Source organism: Carcharhinus amblyrhynchos, chromosome 33 (genome assembly GCF_965287045.1).
Source record: "Carcharhinus amblyrhynchos chromosome 33, sCarAmb.v2.hapA, whole genome shotgun sequence".
Taxonomy (NCBI): domain Eukaryota; kingdom Metazoa; phylum Chordata; class Chondrichthyes; order Carcharhiniformes; family Carcharhinidae; genus Carcharhinus; species Carcharhinus amblyrhynchos.
In genome coordinates, this window is record NC_137356.1 from 9,880,511 (window position 1) to 9,902,026 (window position 21,516).

The window sequence follows — 21,516 nt, forward strand, 5'->3', positions numbered from 1 at the left end:
AAGAGATTTTAAAAACCATACCCTAAAGAATAAACTACTGTGAGCCAATGTTGCGTCTCCACAGGGTGGCACGGTGGCACAGTGGTTAACACTGTTGCCTCAAAGCGCCAGGATCTGTGTTCGATTCCCGCCTTGGGTCACTGTCTATGCAGAGTCTGCACATTCTCCCCGTATCTGCATGGGTTTCCTCCAGGTGCTCTGGTTTCCTCCCACAGTCCGAAAGACGTGCTGGTTAGGTGGATTGGCCATGCTAAATTCTCTCTCAGTGCACCCAAACAGGTGCCAGAGTGTGGCAAATAGGGGACTTTCACAGTAACTTCATTGCAGTGTTAATGTAAGCCTATTTTGTGGCACCAATAAAATAAACTTAAATTCTCCCTCAGTGTACCCGAACAGGAGCGTGGCGACTAGGGGATTTTCACTGTAACTTCACTGCAGTGTTAATGCCAGCCTTACTTGTGACACTAATGGATAAACTTTGGACTTTTCCCAAACAGGCGTCTCTCGAGGGGTTGGCTTCATCCGATTTGACAAGAGAATAGAGGCAGAGGAAGCCATTAAGGGGCTGAACGGCCAAAAGCCCCTGGGAGCGACTGAGCCTATCACAGTGAAATTCGCCAACAACCCCAGCCAAAAGACTGGCCAGGCGCTGCTCTCTCAACTCTACCAGTCAACAAGCAGACGATACCCTGGCCCCCTGCATCACCAGGCCCAACGATTCAGGTGAGCCAGTCGCCAGTGGCAACGCATCATCATGGGCTGGGCAGTGATGGCCCAATGAATTGTGGGAGTCCAGTCCTCCATCTTGATGTCAAGTTGGCGTTATGGGCTGAATTCCTACAATGCATTGCGTCGTGGGGGGGGGCCGGGGGGCTTGGCCGACAACACGTAGAAGCATGATTGCTGAATTATCTTGGACACAATCCTGCCTTCAAAGCACAAAAAAGAAACCGAGCAGGAAATTGTAACAACTGAATGTCAATCACTTTGAACAAGTTTGGTCGAATCGAACAAAAAAAGTACTGAGGGGTTAACAAGTAGGTGAAGATTGAAACACAAGTATTTTAGAGTCAAAATTTCTCGATGCGAGTCCTCAGCTCCCAGAACGTTAGTCAGCACAGTGATTAGCATTGCTGCCTCGCAGCACCAGGGACCCGGGTTCGAATCTGGCCTCGGGTGACTGGCTGTGTGGAGTTTGCTCGTTCTCCCTGTGTCTGCATGGGTTTCCTCCGGGTGCTCCGGTTTCCTCCCACAGTCCAAAGATGTACAAGTTAGGTGCATTGGCCATGCTAAATTGCCCCTTAGCATCCAAAGAATCATAGAATCCCTACAGTGCTGAAGAGGCCATTTGGCCCATCTAGTCTGTACATATTTTCTGACTGAGTATCTTACCCAGGCCCTCTCCCCCACCACATCTCTGTAAGCCCACACATTTTATCATGATTAATCCACCTAGTCTGTACATGTTTGGACACCAAGGAACAATTTACCATGGCCAAACCACCTAACCCGCACATTTTTGGATACTAAGGAGCAAATTAGCATGGCCAATCCACCTAACCCACACATTTTTGGACACTAAGGAGCAATTTAACATGGCCAATCCACTTAACCTGCATATCTTTAGACACTAAGGAGCAATTTAGCATGGCCAATCCACCTAACCTAGACATCTTTGGACACAAAGGAACAATTTACCATGGCCAATCCACCTAATGTGCACATCTTTGGACACTAAGGGGCAATTTAGCATGGTCAATCCCCCAAACCTGCATATCTTTGGAGACTAAGGGGCAATTTAACATGGCCAATCCACCTAACTTACACATCTTTGGATACTATGGGGCAATTTAGCATGGCCAATCCACCTAACATACACATCTTTGGATACTATGGGGCAATTTAGCATGGCCAATCTACCTAACCTGCACATTTTTCGACTGTGGCAGGAAACTGGAGCACGCAGAGGAAACCCACGCAGGCACGGGGAGAACATACAAATCTGCATAGACAGTGACTTGAGGCTGGAATTGAAGCTGGGTCCCTGGCACTGTGAGGCAGCAGTGCTAACCATAGCGCCACCATGCCACCCAGCTTTCAATTCCGGATTTTGTGAATTGAATTTAAATCCCACCAGCTGCCGTCATGGGGTTTGAACCCATGTTACCTCTACCTTGGGCCTCTGGATTATTAGGCTAGTGATATTACCACTATGCCAAAACCTTCCCTCCCACCTCTAAACACAAGCGATAAGACGCATTTCCGTCAGGATATATGGCATTATTCTGAGTCATGGGAAAAGTACTGAGCCTAATGTTGTCCCACAAGAATGGAAACACATCGACGTGGTTGTGGGGGAGCTTGCACCCATGTGGACTCGAATGTCAATGGTTAAACCCTGATAACCGTGCAGTATAAAACCAACATGCAAAGAGAGTTCACCAGGGTTCAGTCCCAGTCTCTACCACACCCAGCTGGACATTACGGGAAGTGCTACCACAACACACAGTACTCAGAGGCAGAATACAATCATTGTATTACTAAATGAGTAATTAAGATTAATAATCCAGGGGCCATGAGTTCAGATCACTCCATGGCAGCCAGAGGATTTATATTCAGTGTTATTTTTTAATATAATTAAGAAATACGCCATTGTTCGCAACGCCCTTTAAGGAACGAAAGTTGCCATCTTTGCCCCAACGGGATTGCATTAGACTCCAAACCCAACGCTGATGGGGTTGACTCAATACTGTCCCTATCACAGGATTGTTACAGTGCAGAAAGAGGCCATTCGGCCCATTGTGTCTGCACCAGCTCTCTGAATGAGCCATCAGCCTAGTGTCATAGAACATAGAACCCTACAGTGCAGAAACAGGCCCTTCGGCCCATCGAGTCTGCACTGACCACAATCCCACCCAGGCTCTATCCCCATACCCCTACACATTTACTCACTAATCCCTCTAACCTGTACATCCCAGGACACTAAGGGGAAATTTTAGCATGACCAATCAACCTAACCCGCACATTTTTGGACTGTGGGAGGAAATCGGAGCACCCGGAGGAAACCCACGCAGACACGAGGAGAATGTGCAAACTCCACACAGACAGTGACCCGAGCCGGGAATCAAACCCGGGTCCCTGGAGCTGTGAAGCAGCAGTGCTAACCACTGTGCTACCGTGTCATACGCCTGCACCTTCTTCCTCTCCAGATCGTAATCCAATTCCCTCTTGAAAGCCTTGATTGAACCAGCCGCCTGCCACTATCTCAGGCAGCGCCCCCCTGATTCTAACCACTCGCCGCGCATGGGAGTTTCTCCCTGTGTCTCCATCGCTTCTTTTACCAATCACCTCAAACCCGTGGCTACTCACTCTCCATCCCTCCACCAATCAGCGACCATAGAATCTCTACAGTGCACAAGGAGGCCATTCGGCCCATCATGTCTGCACCAACTCTTCAACACAGCATCCCACCCAGGGTCTCGGGTTTACCAGTCCAGTGACAATACCACTATGCCACCACCTCCCCTTATGCACATTTACACCCAGATCCCTCTGCTCCTATATCCCCTTCAGAATTTATTTTATATTGTCTCTCCATGTTGCTTCCGCCAATACGAATCACTTCACATTTCTCTGCACTGAACTTCATCTGCTAATTGTCCACCCATTCAAACTATCTGAATATGTCCTGTCCCCCTACTGATCTGTGGGAAATTCCACTACAAGTTGTTCTCCAGTCCAAGAAACACCCTTAAACTTTCTCTTTCCTATCACTCAGCCAATTTCATATCATATCACTACTTTTACTCCAATACTCTACCCACAGCTGCCAGGCAATGACCATCACCAATAAGAGACACTCTAACCACCCCCCCCTTGACATTCAATGGTGTTTACCATCACTGAACACCCCCCACTGTCAACATCCTTGAGGTTACCATTGACCAGAAACGCAACTGGACTCACCATATAAACACAGTGTCTACAAGAACAGGTCAAAGGCTAGTCACTGTGGGCAGGGAAAGTGGGGAGGGGGTTCGCGATTAGAAAATGCTGTCCTTAGAGGGTACAAAATGAAACTTGTTTTACTTTTAAAACTCCATTCGTGGTTTGTGACTAACTAGACACATGTGGATGTACAATCGGCAAGAAATAATTTGGCCGGCATATCATCGAAGAACCCCATGTTTTCTTTCAAACAGCTGGAATACAATCAAACCCGCACAAATATTGTGTGTGTCTTTAATTCAGCAATCATGTTAATCTCTTGTCTCTGGTATAATTGGAAAAAGTGTATGGTTGGATTTGTTGCATTATGTGTTGTGATATGCTGTGTATCTGCTATTGCTGTCTTTCTCTGTTTCTCTTTATTTCTCTCTCTTTCTTTCTCTCTCTCTCTCTCACTCTTCAAATAAAGGCTACTGTTTCATAAGTACTAACATCCGCCCTTCCTTCCATCTCCCTTTCCTTCGCAGACTGGACAATTTACTTAACATGGCATACGGCGTGAAGAGGTAATAAATGTTCCAAAGCAAAGGGTTAGAATTTAATGTTCAGTTCAGCAATCCAGTCAAATATATAAGACAGTAATGGTTAATATTGACCTTTAGAATTGTAGCTATCTGGTATTGTCTAAGTGTTTGGTTACTGGCACCTTGATAACTATTTTCAGTTATTTTGATTGTTAAACCCACTCTTTCCCCATATCCCTGCAGCTATTTTTTGTCTCCTTGACATACTTATATCCAACTCCCTTTGGAAGGTCACCATTAAATCAGTATACACTATCTTATCAGTGCACACGAACAGGCACCGGACTGTGGCAACTAGGAGATTTTCACAGTAACTTCATTGCCCTTATAAATAAACTTTAATTCTTACTGGAGATCACAGATCCCATCCCTACCAACGGACAGGAAAGGCAGGCATGGTGGCACAGTGGTTAGCACTGCTGCCTCATAGTGTTAGGGACCCGGGTTCGATTCCGGCCTTGGGTGAGTTTGTATGTATGGCAGGCATGTTCTCCTCGTGTCTGCGTGGGTTTCCTCCGGGTGCTCCAGTTCCTTCCCACAGTCCAAAGATGTGCAGGTTAGGTGGATTGGCTATGCTAAATTGCACCTCAGTGTCCAAAGATGCACAGGTTAGGTGGATTGGTCATGCTAAATTGCCCCTTAGTGTCTTTGGACTGCTGGTTAGGTGGATTAGTGGGTTAACTATATGGGGTTACAGGGATAAGACAAAGGGGAGGGCCTGGTTGGGATGCTATTTCGGAAGATCTGTTCAAACACGATGGGCCAAATGGCCTCTTTCTGCAATGTAAGGATTCTAATTACCCTTGGTGAAGTTGCAATTAAATACAGTTTCCCTCTACCAAACGGCACGTCCCAGGTCGCAGCAGCTAGCCAGGCAAGAAAATATTCTCATCCTACCTTGAGCTGACCAATTATCTATGCCAACCCGCCTGCCATGTCAAACGCTTTCCCTTTGGCTACTCTCTGCAAACCCCCTCGCAATACCAATCACCACTCAATCTGTCCCCCAACCTTCCCTGTGTCCAAACAGATTCACCCCAGTGACTGCGAAGCCCTTTGCGCCTGCCTTCGTGTTTTGAGAGAGGATGATACAATCGTTCACCTGAGATAAGGTTGACATCTCACAGGAGTGACTGGATTGCTCTTAAATTCTAGCCGGGTGTCTTATATCTCCTTTGTTTTTCTCCCTTTGCCTCAAACCTAACTTTGACTTTTGTTTTTGGGTAATGTGTGATTGTTTCTGTTTCAATGTCTGGTCCTTATTATTGCTTCCATCTCTACTCATTCTGTTAGCCCCAGTCTAACTGAAGTATCCCAGGTACTGGGCTATTTTCTTTCACTCAATTATAGCCCACGGTTTCACTAGCAGCGTGCTCCCTCCATGCATGCTACCTCCTGCTTGTCTTTGATTACTGCCTACTCATTTGTTAAGATTGCTTAAGTCAGGCAAAAATATCCGTTCTGATTTCCTAGCTCTGTTTTGGTAGATTGCGTTCATCTTGAACCAATCTTGAACAGAGGCGCACTGTTGGACAATCTCACCTTTCAGAAGGGTCGCTAGAGGTGGGTTCCCAAGATACTGCAGCATCAGGGTTCAACCCCAGGCTCCCAGCTCACCCACTCCTCAATGTGTTGGGGGGCAGGGGGGGGCCATGGTGGCACAGTGGTTAGCACTGCTGCCTCCATGGTGCCAGGGACCCGAGTTCGATTCCCGGCTTGTGTCACTGTATGTGTGGAGTCTGCACCTTCTCCCTGTATCTGCATAGGTTTCCTCTGGGGGCTCCAGTTTCCTTCCACACTCCAAAGATGTGCAGGTTAGGTGGATCAGCCATGCTAAATTGCTCCTTAGTGTTCAAAGATGTGCAGATTAGGTGGATTGGCCATGCTAAATTGTCCCTGTGTCCAAAGATGTGCAGGTCAGATAGACTGGCCATGCTAAATTACCCCTTTGTGTCCAAAAATGTGCAGGTTAGGTGGATTGTCCATGCTAAATTGGCCCTTACTGTTTAAAGATGTGTAGATTAGATGGCTTGACTATGCTAAATTGCCCCTTTGTGTTCAAACATGTGCTGGTTCGATGCATTGGCCATGCTAAGTTTTCCTTCAGTATACCCGAACAGGCGCCAGAGTGGATTTTCACAGTAACTTCATTGCAGTGTTAATGTAATAAACTTGAAAAATGAAACATGATATTACCTTTGATAAACCTTTTTAAAAATCTGGAGGGATCACTTTGTGTCACATTGACTGGTCTCTGAAAATAATTTATTGTGTTTATCCTCAGAACATAGGAACATAAATACTCGGAGCAGGAGGAGGCCATTCGGCCCCTCGAGCCTGCTACACCATTCATTTTGATCATGGCTGATCATCAAATTCAATATTCTGATTTCCCCCCATATCCCTTGATCCCTTTCACCCCAAGAGCGAAATCTAATTCCTTCTTGAAATCACACAACATTTTGGCTTCAACTACTTTTCTGTGGGAGTGAATTCCACACATTCACCACCCTCTGGGTGAAGACATTTCTCCTCACTTCAGTTCTAAAAGGTCCTCAAACTATGACCCCCTAGTTCTGGACTCCCCCACCATTTGGTACATACTTTCTAAATCTACCCTGTCTAACCCTGTTAGAATTTTATAAGTTTCTATGAGATCCCCTCTCACTCTTCTGAACTCCAGTGAATATAATCCTAACCAACTTAGTCTCTCCTCATATGCCACCCTGGGAATCAGCCTGGTAAACCTTCGCTGCAGTCCCTCTATAGCAAGGACATCCTTCCTCAGATAAGGACAACAAAACTGCACACAATGCTCCAGGTGTGGCCTCACCAACGCCCTATACAATTGCAGCAAAACAACCATATTCCTATACTTAAATTTTCTTGCTATGAAGACCAATGTACGTAGTAGCACAGTGGTTAGCACTGCTTCTTCACAGCTCCAGGGACCTGGGTTCGATTCCTGGCTTGGGTCACTGTCTGTGTGGAGTCCAAACATTCTCCTCGTGTCTACGTGGGTAGGTGCTCTGGTTTCCTCCCACAGTCCAAAGATGTGCGGGTTTGGTTGATTGGCCATGCTAAAGTTGCCCCTTAGTGTCCTGGGATGTACAGGTTAGAGGGATTAGCGGGTAAATGTGTAGGGATATGGGGATGGGGCCTGGGTGGGACTGTGGTCAGTGCAGACTCGATGGGCCGAAGGGCCTGTTTCTGCAGTGCAGGATTCTATGTTCTAATGTACCACTTGCCTTCTTTACTGCCTGCTGTACCTGCCTGCTTACTTTCAGCAGCTGATGTACAAAGGCATCAAGAGAACGGTGAGAGGGTTTTATATCTGAGTGGGGCTCTGTGGCCAGCTCTCTTACTCCTGAGTTTTGGGTTTAAGGCCCATTACAGGGAGTTGAGCACAAATTTTAGTCTGACTGTTTTAACACAGTGCCCTGTTTTGTGAGCCGCTGTCCAAGGTGCTGAATGTTCCCCCAACTGGATGTGAGACATCCATTTTCAAAGGAGAGCCCGGGGAGTGCGGCGGGGGGAGGGGGAGTTCTCCAGCCTAATATATACCTCACAACCAACGTCAACAGGAGGAGGGGATTCCCCACCCACTCCCCACGGCATGTTTGCCAACAGTAGATCAGCGCATTATTGGTCAACACCGATAGATCTCTGTGCCGTTTTGCAAGACTCATCTGTTCATGTGGGGGAGGCTCACCTTATACATTTATTTACTATTGTTTGTTCACATCATAATTAGGCTTACATTAACACTGCAATGAAGTTACTGTGAAATTTCTCTAGTCGTCACACTCCGCCGCCTGTTCGGGTTCACTGAGAGAGAATTTAGCACTGCCAATGCACCCTAACCAGCACGTCTTTCGGACTGTGGGAGGAAACCGGAGCACCCAGAGGAAACCTATGCAGACACGAGGAGAATGTACAGACTCCACACAAACAGTGACCCGAGCTGGGAATCAAACCCAGTACCCTAGAGCTGTGAAGCAGCAGTGCTAACCACTGTGCTACCGTGCCGTGGTTAGACCAGATGGATTCTGAAAGAATGTTCTCGATGGTGGTGGAGTCCAGGACTAGGGGGTTATAGTTTGAGGATAAGGGGTAAACCTTTTAGAACTAAGGTGAGGAGAAGTCATCCAGAACGTGGTGAATGTGTGGAATTCACTACCACAGAAAGCAGTCAAGGCCAAAACATTGTGTGACTTCAAGAAGAAATTAGATATCACTCTTGAGGCTAAAGGGAGCAAGGGATATGGGGAGGGGGGATCAGGATATTGAATTCAATAATCAGCCATGATCATCATCACCAATGACACTGTCTATATTTCCCACTGCCTCAGGTGGCACAGTGGTTAGCACTGCTGCGTCACAGTGCTAGGGACCCGGGTTCGATTCCCAGCTTGGGTCACTGTCTGTGCAGAGTCTGCACGTTCTCCCCATGTCTGCGTGGGTTTCCTCTGGGTGCTCTGGTTTCCTCCCACAGTCCAAAGATAGGTGGATTGGCCATGCTAAAGTGCCCTTTAGTGTCAGGGGGAACGAGCTAAAGTAAATGGATGGAGTTATGGGGGTAGGGCCTGGATGGGATTGTGATTGGTACAGACTCAATGGGCCAAAAGGCCTCCTTCTGTACTGTAGTACTCTGTGATTCTATCAAAAGCAGCCAGCATAATCAAGGACCCCACGCACCCCGGACTTTCTCTCTTCCATGGGGAAAAAGATACAAAAGCCTGAGGTCACATGCTAACCGACTCAAGAACAGCTTCTTCCCTGCTGCCGTCAGACTTTTGAATGGACCTGCCTTGCATTAAGTTGATCTTTCTCTACACCCCAGCTAAGACTGTAACACTACATTCTGCACCTTCACCATTCCTTCTCCTCTATGTACTCTACGAATGGCATGCTTTGTCTGTACAGTGCGCAAGAAACAATACTTTTCGCTGTATCCCAATAACTGTGACAATAATAAATCAAATCAAATCAGATCAAAATGATCATAATGAACGGTGAAGCAGGCTCAGAGGGCCGAATGGCCTTCTCCTGCTTCTAGTTTCTATTTTACGTAAATCTGCAGCTTAGCTCAGGAGCGCTGGTGAATCATTTGTCATTATCTTGGACAGAGGCCAAATGCTGCCTTGCAAAACAGCTTACCATGATATTTTCTGCTGTTTTCATGCGTAAGTAGCTTGTTCTCAACTTGCTTCATCCGCGCTGCAGCCAGGGTGACTCATCCTCCGATTTTTCCATCAACCCCTCGATCTCCCTCGGTGCTCCGTCTCCTCACTGCTTATCTCCTCTCCTTGCCACCCACCACTCTTTGGGAGTGACCCAGTCGCTCCCCCCAAACCCCCGATCGGTTCAGATTACGGACGGACAGACCGCGCAGAACCGCCAGTTCTCTCTTTGCGAGGGTCGTATTTGGACTTGGCTTGAGTGAACTGGCATGGTCTGGTTGGGCCGAATGGCCTGTTTCTCTGCTGTACAACAGGCAGAAAAGATCTGATTGGTAATTAGATATTCGATCATTCACCCAGGAATATCAGAATCACAGGGTCATACTATGCAGAAGAGGCCCTTTGGCCCATCGGGTCTGCACCAACACATGAAATGTCTCTGACCTGCCCACGGAATCCCATTTGCCAGCACTTGGCCCACAGCCGTGAAAATTATGGTGCGCCAAGTGCTCATCCAGGTACTTTTTAAAGGATGTGAGGCATCCCACTTCCATCACCCTCCCAGGCAGCGCGTTCCAGATTCTCTGCGATTCCTCAAATCCCGCCCCCCCCCCAAAACCTCTCAACCCTTACTTTTAACTTGTGTCTGACCCTTCAGCTAAGGAGAACAATTGCTCCCTATCCACTCTGTCCCTGCCCCTCATAATCGTGAACACCTCGATCAGGTCGCCTCCTCAGTCCTCTCTGCTCCAGAGAAAACAACCCAAGCCTGTCCAACCTCTCTTTATAATTTAAACGCTCCATCCCAGGCAGCATCCTGGTGGATCTCCTCTGCACCCCCTCCAGATCAATCACATCCTTCCTATAATGGGGTGAACAGAACTGCACACAATATTCTCGCTGTGGCCTCACCAAAGTTCCAGACAACTCCAACATGATCTCTCTGCTTTTGTAATCTATACCCTGATTCATAGAAATCATAGAAACCCTACAGTGCAGAAAAAGGCCATTTGGCCCATCAGGTCTGCACTGACCACAATCCCACCCAGGCTCTACCCCCGTATTTCCACACATTTACCCGCTAATCCCTCTAACCTACACACCTCAGGACACTAAGAGGCAATTTTTGGCATGGCCAATCAACCCAACGCGCAGATCTTTAAACTGTGGGAGGAAACCAGAGCACTCGGTGGAAACTCTCGCAGACACGAGGAGAACGTGCAAACTCCACAAGCACAGTGACCCAAGCCGGGAATTGAACCCAGGTCCCTGGAGCTGTGAAGCAGCAGTGCTAACCACTGTGCTGCCATGCCGCCCTTAATAAAGGCAAGTCTGCCGCATGCCTTTTTCACCACACTTTCCGCCTTCAGAGATCTGTGGACAAACACGCTAAGGTCCCTTTGTTATCCTTGGTCCAGGATCTCGAAAAGAAGCATTCACTTTTATACAACATCTCACTCCCGGTGCAGTTTGTGTACAATGAAATGCAAAGCTGCATCTAGGCTGAAGTGTCGAACTTCAATGGAGTTCCTTATTTTCTAAGTATGTCTGCACTGGTGTCTCCCATTGTGCCCTGCCTAACTCCCCCCACCAACTCAATGCTGTTGACCCAAACCACACTTCAGTATTACTTCTGAGCGCTAGAATCCTCCCTCTCGCAGTTCTGTACAAGATTCGGGGAATTGTTTGCTCTCTCCAGTCTCCTTTACCCTATCTCCATGTCAACCTCGCTTCTCTTTTCTACTGCATGCCCCTCCTGAACTCTCGCCAGATACATGCTATAAAGTGAAGCCACTACAGTTTGTATTCATTCAAAGGGATGTGGGTGTCACTGTCCAAGCCTGCATCTCATGCCCATCTGTTCTGTCCATTCATTTGTCTGAAGAGACCAAGGATACGGGTTTTACAATTTATTGAACAGAACTTAAAAGAATTATTAACATGACAGAAGAGAAAAGAAAACAAACTTGGAGACTGGTTTCTGTACTGAATGTGAACACACTGAACTGACCTGGATCTCGAAACAACTGAACTCACACACACTCCGAAACCCAAATATATTTCAACCCTTATCTCACCGCTGGAAGCATTTTTCGCAAACTGTCTCTGGGGCAGCGTGGGGGCACAGTGGTTAGCACTGCTGCCTCACAGCACCAGGGACCCAGGTTCAATTCCGGCCTTAGGCGACTGTGTGGAGTTTGCACATGCTCCCTGTGTCTGTGTGGGTTTCTTCCGGATGCTCCGGTTTCCTCCCACAGTCCAAAGATGTGCAGGTTAGATAGATTGGCCATGCTAAATTGCCACTAAGTGTCCCAAAGATGTGCAGGTTGGATGGATTAGCCATCCTAAATATGTGGGGTTATGGGGAAAGGGCTTGGGTAACATACTCTGTCAGAGAGCCGGTGCAGACTCAATGGGCTGAATGGCCTCCTTTTGCACTGTAGGGTTTCTAAAATGCCCTTTAACCCAAACCAATACTCGCTACCATCCCAGTTTACTGTGTAGCAATGTTCTGGATTTATCCATACTGTTTAAAATCATGTAGACTTCTACAAAAGCCTCCCCACCTCCTGACTCCCCAGCTGCCTTTGTTCAGGGCTAAGTCACCAGCCTGGTTTTGCAGCGGAATCCAGGGCTGAGTTTCATGGCTGTTCTCTGCACTTCCTTCATGCATGAATGGTCGACTAAGTGATAAGTACAGTAGCTGAGGTACAGAGGGAGCTGAACACTAAACAGCTCCGGCAATGATTACTCTAATAATCTGGCAATATAATTTAGCATTCTGCTTAATGTTCTCCATCGTGATTAACATTCCAACTGCGGAATCTTCCGAGGCATCACTAGAAAGGTTTCCGTTCCTCCTCTTGCGTATTTGTGAATTCAATCTTCCCTCCCTGTTCTAGCCCCCACACATGCGTTTGGTTTCAAGATTTACCTTGACTTATCTACTTCGCACTTCTTTTGCATGAGAAACAGTTCCCATTCCCTCCTCCTCCATCGCGACACCCCCACCCCTCCACCCAGCTTACAAAATCTGAGTCATAGAATCCCTACAGTGCAGAAGGAGGCCATTTGGCCCTTCGAGTCTTCACCAGCCACAATCCCAACCAGGCCCTATCCCCATAACCCAACTTATTTACCCTGCTAACCCCCCTGATGCTAAGGGGCAATTTAGCATGGCCAATCCACCTAACCTGTACATCTTTGGAGTGTGGGAGGAAACCAGAGCACCCGGCAGAAACCCACGCAGACAGGGGGAGAACATGCAAACTCCACACAGGCAGTGACATAAACCGGGAACTGAACTCAGGTCCCTGGTGCTGTGAGGCAGCGCTGCTAACCACTGTGCCATCGTGCCACTCATTCAGTCCAAGAACTAAGTCGCTGGTGCTGTCTCACAGCGCCAGGGAACCAGGTTAGATTCTGGCCTTGGGTGCCTGTCTTTGTGAAGTTTGAACATTCTCCCCATGTCTGCGTGGGTTTCCTCCAGATGCTCTGGTTTCCTCTCACAGTCCAAAGATGTGCAGGTTAGGTGGATTGGCCGTACCAAATTGCCCCTGAGTGCCCAAAGAAGACTCAAGAAGGCACCTTCCAATTAGAGACTGGCCAATTAGTGCTGGCCTAACCAGCAAAGCCCACATTCCTTGAATGAACTTTTTACAAAGTGCTTATTTCTAGAGAACATTTTTGTGGATTATGTTTAAAAGCTGCTTTGAACATTCCTCTGGTTAAGTATTACCGGAGATGCCACACAGGAGATGGGCAAGTGATATTATCGTTAGACTATTAATCCAAAAACTCAGCTAATGGTCTGGGGACCCGGGTTCGAATCCCACCGCGGCAGATGGTGCAATTTGAATTCAATAAAAAATACCTGGGATTAAGAATCTACTGATGACCATGAAACTATTGTCGATGGTCAGAAAAATCTGCCCTTTAGGCAAGGAAATCTGCCGTCCTTACCCGGTCTGGCCTACATGTGACTCCAGAGCCACAGCAATGTAGTTGACTCACAACTGCCCTCCAAGTGCAAAGAGGGATGGGCAATAAATGCTGGCCCAGCCAGCAACGCTCATTTCCCAGGAATGAATATCAAAAAAAAATTGGATGACATAATGAGATAGAGTCCCATGTAGGTATCGTTGTGTTCAGGCTTATGCTGAGAATCCCATGTTGCTTTTAGAATGATCCAGTTTCGGTTTCACTTTTGCTTTCAGCGGAGCACACACACATACACACGCGTGCGCAGACACACACACACACACACACACACACACGCGCAGACACACACACACGCACCTCTGCTACTGGCACCTTCAAGTTTTCTTTCCATGTATAACTTGTCCACTTGTGCTGAGAATTTTGGCCAACGTTCCTCCCTTAACGTAATATTATCAAAATCAGCTTACCTGGGCGTCTCGCTGTTTGTGAGAGAATTTACCACATGTAGGTTAGCTGCAGGTTCATCTGGGTGGCACAGTGGCACAGGGATTTAGCACTGCTGCCTCACAGCGCCAGGGACCCCAGGTTCAATTCCGGCCTCGGGTTACTGTCTGTGTGGAGTTCGCACGTTCTCCCTGTGTCTGCGTGGGTTTCCTCCGGGTGCTCCGGTTTCCTCCCCCAGTTTGAAAGATGCACAGGTTGGGTGGATTGGCCATGCCAAATTGCCCCTTAGTGTCCCAAGATGTGTAGGTTAGATGGATTGGCCATGCTAAGTTGCCCCTTAGTGCCCAAAGATGTGTGGGTTAGGTGGATTGGCCATGCTAAATTATCCCTTAGTGTCCCAAGATGTGTAGGTTAGGTGGATTGGCCATGCTAAATTGCCCTGTAGTATCAGGGGGATTAGCAGGGTAAATGCGTGGGATTATGGGAACGGGGCCTGGCTGGGATTGTTGTCGGTGCTGACCCGATGGGCTGAACGGTCTCTTTCTGCACCGTGGGGATTCTATGGTATGTGGGGGGGTATTGAATTCGATGATCAGCCACGATCATATGGATGGTGTGGCAGGCCGGAAGGCCTCCTCCTGCTTCTGGTTTCTATGGCATGTGAGGTCTATAACTAGATAAAGCTAATGTGTCTGTAGGAACTTTGCTATTTTGTTTGATTATGTATGTGTGAAGTTATCGAAAATCTGATTCACACCCAAGCAGCCCTCTCTCTCTGTCTACCAGGTTCTCTCCGATCACCATCGAGGGGATGACGAGCCTGGCCGGCGTGAACCTCTCGGGCCCCACGGGCACTGGCTGGTGCATCTTCGTCTACAACCTGTCCCCCGAGGCGGACGAGAGCGTCCTGTGGCAGCTGTTCGGTCCCTTCGGGGCGGTCACCAACGTCAAGGTCATCCGCGACTTCAACACCAACAAGTGCAAGGGCTTCGGCTTCGTCACCATGACCAACTACGACGAGGCGGCCATGGCCATCGCCAGCCTGAACGGCTATCGCCTCGGCGACCGGGTCCTGCAGGTCTCCTTCAAGACGAGCAAGACACACAAGTCGTGAAGGGAGGCCCACGTCAGCGCGCCGCAGAGAGAGAGAGAGAGAACGAGAGAGATAAATAGAAACACACATGTACACACGCACACACGTACACACACAGCGCGTGCGCGCGCACGCGCAGATACAGAAGTTCCCTCCGCAACATAAGTCAAAAAAAAACCCCCAAAAAAAAATCTCATGCAAAATAATCGGTACGCCACCAAAAACACATGCACACAAACACACACATATACACACACACACACTCACACACACACACACACACACAGAGCAACAGAACAAAACACATGATATTAAAAAAGAAGGATTCACTAATATACCTGGGCTTACAGAGAAAAAAAAACAAAATAGACTTTTGGAGGAGCCAGTGTTAGCATAATATTGATACAAGACATCTTACAGTAACGAGGAAGCAATTTCATAAAACAACTTTGAATACTTTTTCATAGCTCTTACTATATGAATATAATACGTATAAAAACATTACTACGCAGGGGGTTTTAACCCAGCCTAATATTAATAATAATACTTATAACTACCTTCCTTGAAGGTGATTATCTCTTGTGATGGGCAGAATGGAACATTTTACAAAGGCCTGTGTTCAGGAGTATTGTGTGGTCAATATATAAAACACAAAGAATCTTCTAAGGGGGAATATTTATGAATGGCAGCTCATGATTAACTGACCTTTTTCTCCTTCTCTTTTTCCTGTTCCTTCCACGGTTTTGATAAACTGAGATCAAACAAACAAACAAACAAACAAAAGGCAAGTGCAATACTATCTCACAGAACACTGACCCCGCTCCGTCGGGGCGTTGAAGTGCATTACGGTAGATTAATTGTCCAGTATCATCGCTAACGCTTACTCGCCTGACTTCCGCTGCGTGTTCTGTGTTGTGAGAGGCATCTCCCACTTTTCGTAAAGGCCTTGCGCGCGGCGGGAGCCCTCCCTCCCCCCGCCCCAGCGTTAGAATACTCTCGGACGCCGGGCTGCTCCCGCGCGACCATACTGGCAGAACTGGCATGTCGTTGTCTCAACGCTTGACTCTGCCTGCCCTGCCTTTCTCCCTGCCAACCCCCACGCCCCCCCCCCCCCCCCCCCCCCCAACCTCCCCGGCTCAGCCCAGATTGAGACCCAGTCCCGGGAGGGAGGTGGGCGGGTGAGGCGGACCCTCCCTCCGGCAGGCTGACGGATCGCCAATGCGAGTTCAAATAACTCCTTTCCCAAGTAGGAACAAGAGTTCCCTTTTAACAAAGCAATCCCAGTCATCAAAAGTGGCAGTGATCCACAGCGACTCTTGCTTCAGCTTCTTTCCAGAGAAAAGAACTGTGGAAATTTCTTGGAAACGTTGAAACAATATTCAGCGTGACATGTAAACGGAGTCTTCTCTCGGGCTGCTTTTTTGCTCGCAAGTGTCAGTGCCCGAGCATCTTTTACGGAGACATTTCTCGACTCAGGAGGCTGCAAGTTGTGGAGGTGGATTTTCATTTTACTCTCTGCCTTTCTTGCACTCCACTGGTTGTAACCTGATCCCCCCAGTTCTGTAGATGATCCCCCCCCCCAGACACCGTCCCACTGCCAAACAACCGCCCCCAAGAGAGCACTCACCCTGAAGGCTAAACTTGTTGGACACGATCGAAGCTCCTTCATTGACATGGTTAACTGATCCTCTCAAACGGTTTAGGGTGCCAAGGTTTTGGGTGAACAGTTAGTGTACAGAAAAGAAATGATATCCCTATATTTATAAATGCTAAAATGTAGCATATACCACATTTAAACACTACGGCGAGGCTTAGAGAATATAAGGAGAGATGCCTTGATGGATAAAACCTTTGCAGTTCTTAAGCTCGCCCTCCCCGCCCTCCCCGTTGGGTCCTTGGCACTCGGGGCGAATGGGATCAAAGGTTATGGGGAGAAAGCAGGACTAGGCTATTGAGTTGGATGATCAGCCAAGATCATGACCGAATAACCTTCTTTTGCTCCGATCTTCAGCGTTTCTCTGTCTCTCTGTGTGTGAGCGGGTGGGGTTAGGTGTGGGGGAGGGTGAGGAGGGGTGGGGGCGCAGTGTGGTCTGCTGGGGAGAACTGCTGAGTTCCCTCTTACAGGAGAATTCCCAACTCTTGACCAATCTGGCCAGCCCCACCAGAAATGCCAACGCCTGTCTCTCAGGGCAACCAGGCCACCCAACTCAGTGAGATCCACCATCCCATCAAGAAGAAATATAGAGACTGCTGGAGGAGGCCATTCGGCCCTTCAAGCCTGCTCCACTTTTCATTTTGATCACGGCTGATTATTGAATTCAATATCTGATCCCCCCACTTCCCCCCAAATCCTTTGATCCCTTTAGCCCCAATATCTAATTTCCTCTTGAATTTGCACAACATTTTGGCCTCAACTACTTCCTCTGGTAGTGAACTCCACGCGTTCACCACCCTCTGGGTGAAGAAATTTCTCCTCATCTCAGTCCTAAAAGGTTTCCCCCTTATCCTCAAACGATGACCCCCCTAGTTCTGGACTCCCCCCCCCCCCACCATCGGGAACATTCTTTCTGAATCTACCCTGTCTAACCCTGTTCGAATTTTATCAGTTTCTATATGATCCCCTCTAACTCTCCCTCCCACTGACATGACACTTCAGAGCTGGAAGGAATCTGCCTTCCCAGTGATTCCCGCCAATGTCCGCCTGCATTCCTATCGCTCTCCTGTCATTGTTGAAGACTAGTCACCAAACGATAGATCCAGTGGCAATATAGAAGGAAGGACAAGGGTTTAGACCTTTGTCTTACATGGGTGGCCTTTAGAATGATGCATAGCTCCTGCCTTACTCTTGAACAGGGCACATTACAGAACCATGACGTGCACTTTCTCTGTCACCTCCTTCTCCGTCATACTCTCATCTTAAGACATGACACTCTACATACTCCCCCTCAGGAATACAGGCTGTGTAATCTCCATTAGGAAATAAATCCACGTTCTTTTGACCCTTTGTCAACCAACAGACCTACCCAACTGTGTCATGTTGAACGTTCTGATGCACATTTTCGTAGCTGTGGAAAATTACAAATAAAAGTTATAGCCAGTAATGGGGAGGAGTTCCTGAGTGCAATGCTTTTCACAGACACTTGCCCCAGCCTCCCAAAGGGTGAGGTGCCTGTTTAAAGTTAAACTTTATATCTTAGCCCCTACTATCTGAATGAGCCCTTACACAATCCAAATACTTCACTCAGTCAGGAGCTGTGGACAAGGTAATCAGTCCACTCATAGTCCCAAGGTTGCTGGTAAACTTATAGGGCGGACTCCTGAAGTCAGGAACTACGGCTCCTCACTGGGTATTTATCAGTGCTACCTTTAACCGTAACCCTTTAGCAGTCAGTCCCACCTTGTGCCAAAAAACAGACAATGTCATTGCTAATTGACACAAAGAACACCAATGTGCTGCCATTCACCCCATCCAGTATCGCCTGATTAACACGGTAAATATAACCAATGTCACTTTATATATGCACTCTATACACCACACACACACAGACACACACACATAAACACACACATTGACACACACACACACGCACCCACACACACAAACGTGCTCTCACACGCACACACTCTCACACACAGTCACATACACAGTCTCACACACACCCTCATAAACACGCACACACACGTGCACACACACAGTCACACACAGATACTATACACATACACACACGGACACTGACATACACACACAGACACACAGATACTATACACATACACACACGGACACTGACATACACACACAGACACACAGATACTATACACATACACACATGGACACTAACACACACACACAGACACACAGATACTATACACATACACACACGGACACTAACACACACACACAGACACACAGATACTATACACATACACACACGGACACTGACATACACACACAGACACACAGATACTATACACATACACACACGGACACTAACACACACACACAGACACACAGATACTATACACATACACACACTAACACACACACAGACACACACAGATACATACACATAAATATGCATACACATACAGACACACACACACACATACTCACACACATACGTACACTACATATACACACAAACACACACATACAGACACACACACTCATACAGACACACCCACAACACGTACACACACAGAAATACACAACACATAAAGACACACACACTCATACAGACACACACAGACATAGACACACATGCACACATAACACACACACATAGAGACACGCACACACACCACACATACACACACACACATAGAGACACGCACACACACCACACACATACACACACACAAGCACAAACACACACACATTTACATACACACGTGCTGAAACTATCACCTATAATGGTTATTGTCTTACAGTCTTTCCAACAGCTCCCACTGAAGAACCAGGCAGAATGAGGGCGGGTAAATCACTGGGAACCAATAGAACATGCCCTCTGGTCACTGATCCTAATCATAACCCAAACCCTAAACCTTAAAGCTTAACCCTAACCCGAAACCAAGTACAGTAGTAATGGCAATTAGGGATGTGCAATAAATGCAGGCCTGGCCTGTGACGCCCACATCCTGTGGAAGAATTAGAAAATTACACAACGTTTTTGGCCTCAACTACTTCCTGTGGGAGTGAATTCCACACAATCACCACCCTCTGGGTGAAGAAACTTCTCCTCACCTCAGTCCTAAAAGGTTAAACCCTTATCCTCAAACTATGACCCCCCCTAGCCTTGGACTCCCCCACCATCGGGAACATTCTTTCTGAATCTACACTGTCTAGAATTTTATAAGTTTCTATGAAACCCCCTCTCAATCTTCTAGTCTCCAGTGAATATAATCCTAACCAATTTAGTCTCTCCTCATATGACAGACCTGCCACCCCAGGAATCAGCCTGGTAAACCTCCGCTGCACTCCCTCTATAGCAAGGACATCCTTCCTCATAGTGAAGGTACTTTGAGAAATCAATTTTCCTACGGCAAGGGCACAGTAGCGAGTGCAGAAATATGTGACAATTGGTGATTTAGGTCCTAATTTGGGGATATGTCCATATTGGATAGGAGGCTTGCAGGAAAGGCTATTTCCTAGAATGGGTTTCTTTGCTTTTGTATGTCTTGTGTGGAGATGTACCTTGCACATGTATAGAAAATTCCGGTTTCTCGGTCGAGGTACCACTTTACCACAGGGGGGCAGTTGAGGGGGTTCGGGGGGTGGGGGGGTGGGGGGGGGGGGTGGTGGGGTCAGAATTTAACTCTTGCACTTCCTGTGCTTTCCCCCAGTGTGGAACTCTCTTGCACTGTAATCTACCAAGAGTTTGTTGAGACAGGAGCCTCTCTAACCACGACTGTGTCGGCAACTGAAGGGGTTTGGAAAAGTCCCATTCTGGGGGCGTTTGCATAAACACTGAACTTAGACGCCCTGGGCTCAGGGGACGGGGGGGTGGCTGTGGGGGGGTGGAATTAATGATCAGAGAATCATACAGTGACCCTTCAGCCCATCGTATCTGCGCCAACACCTGAACTCCCACCCAATCACATTTACCAGCACTTGGCCCATAGGCTTGACGTGCCAAGCGCTCATCCAGGTACTTATTAAAGGATGGGAGGCAACTCACCTCTACCACCCTCTCAGGCAGTGCAAACCACCCTTCCAGACCCTCACCACCCTCTGGGTTAAAAATGATTTTCCTCACAACCCAGCCCCCAACACCTCTTGCCCCTCACCTTGAACTTATGTCCCTTCAAGACTGGCCCTTCAACTAAGGGGAACAGTTGCACCCTATCCACTCTGTCCATGCTCCTGTATGCCTCAATCAGATCCGGGTTGGACCAGTGCCGCATGCCTGTCAAATTTCAGAGTCCGGTGTCCATGTTTCATTCAAGTTTGAAGGGTTTACACTTGGTGATGAATCCATGTTGGATTCTCAGCGACAAGATTTGCAGCTTACGTGTTAAGGATTTTGGTTTTGCCATCTTTCGTGAGAGAGGCAGACACTACGCATCATTATTTTGGGACGACGCAGTGACGCAGTGGTTAGCACTGCTGCCTCACAGCGCCAGGGACCCAGGTTCGATTCAAATAGCCTCCTGTAGATTCTGTCGTTATTTACAATAGCTCCTCACTATAACACATCCTCACCTCTAATAACAGAGCGTTAGTTGCGCCCACTAGCAGGGAAATAAATAACTCTGTCTATGCCACACTAATATATCACAGTCTCACCCAAAACACCTCATGGGGTTCACCGGTAACCCCTCTGTA

General features: G+C 47.7%; 1 protein-coding gene across 5 annotated transcripts in view; it reads left to right on the top strand.

The window, feature by feature from the left end:
- The window catches only part of LOC145361113 (ELAV-like protein 2), a 127,858-nt gene extending 111,651 nt beyond the window's left edge, over positions 1-16,207 (top strand). For 4 of the 5 annotated variants that reach the window (XM_080216724.1, XM_080216725.1, XM_080216723.1 and 1 more), the window contains 3 exons: positions 498-723; positions 4,476-4,514; positions 14,867-16,207. In XM_080216724.1, the coding sequence (XP_080072850.1) occupies positions 498-723; positions 4,476-4,514; positions 14,867-15,215 (614 nt within the window). In that variant the 3' untranslated portion in view covers positions 15,216-16,207. The remainder of the gene's footprint in view (positions 1-497; positions 724-4,475; positions 4,515-14,866) is intronic. The other variant, XM_080216726.1, reaches the window with a different exon arrangement.
- Positions 16,208-21,516: the final 5,309 nt, after the last annotated feature.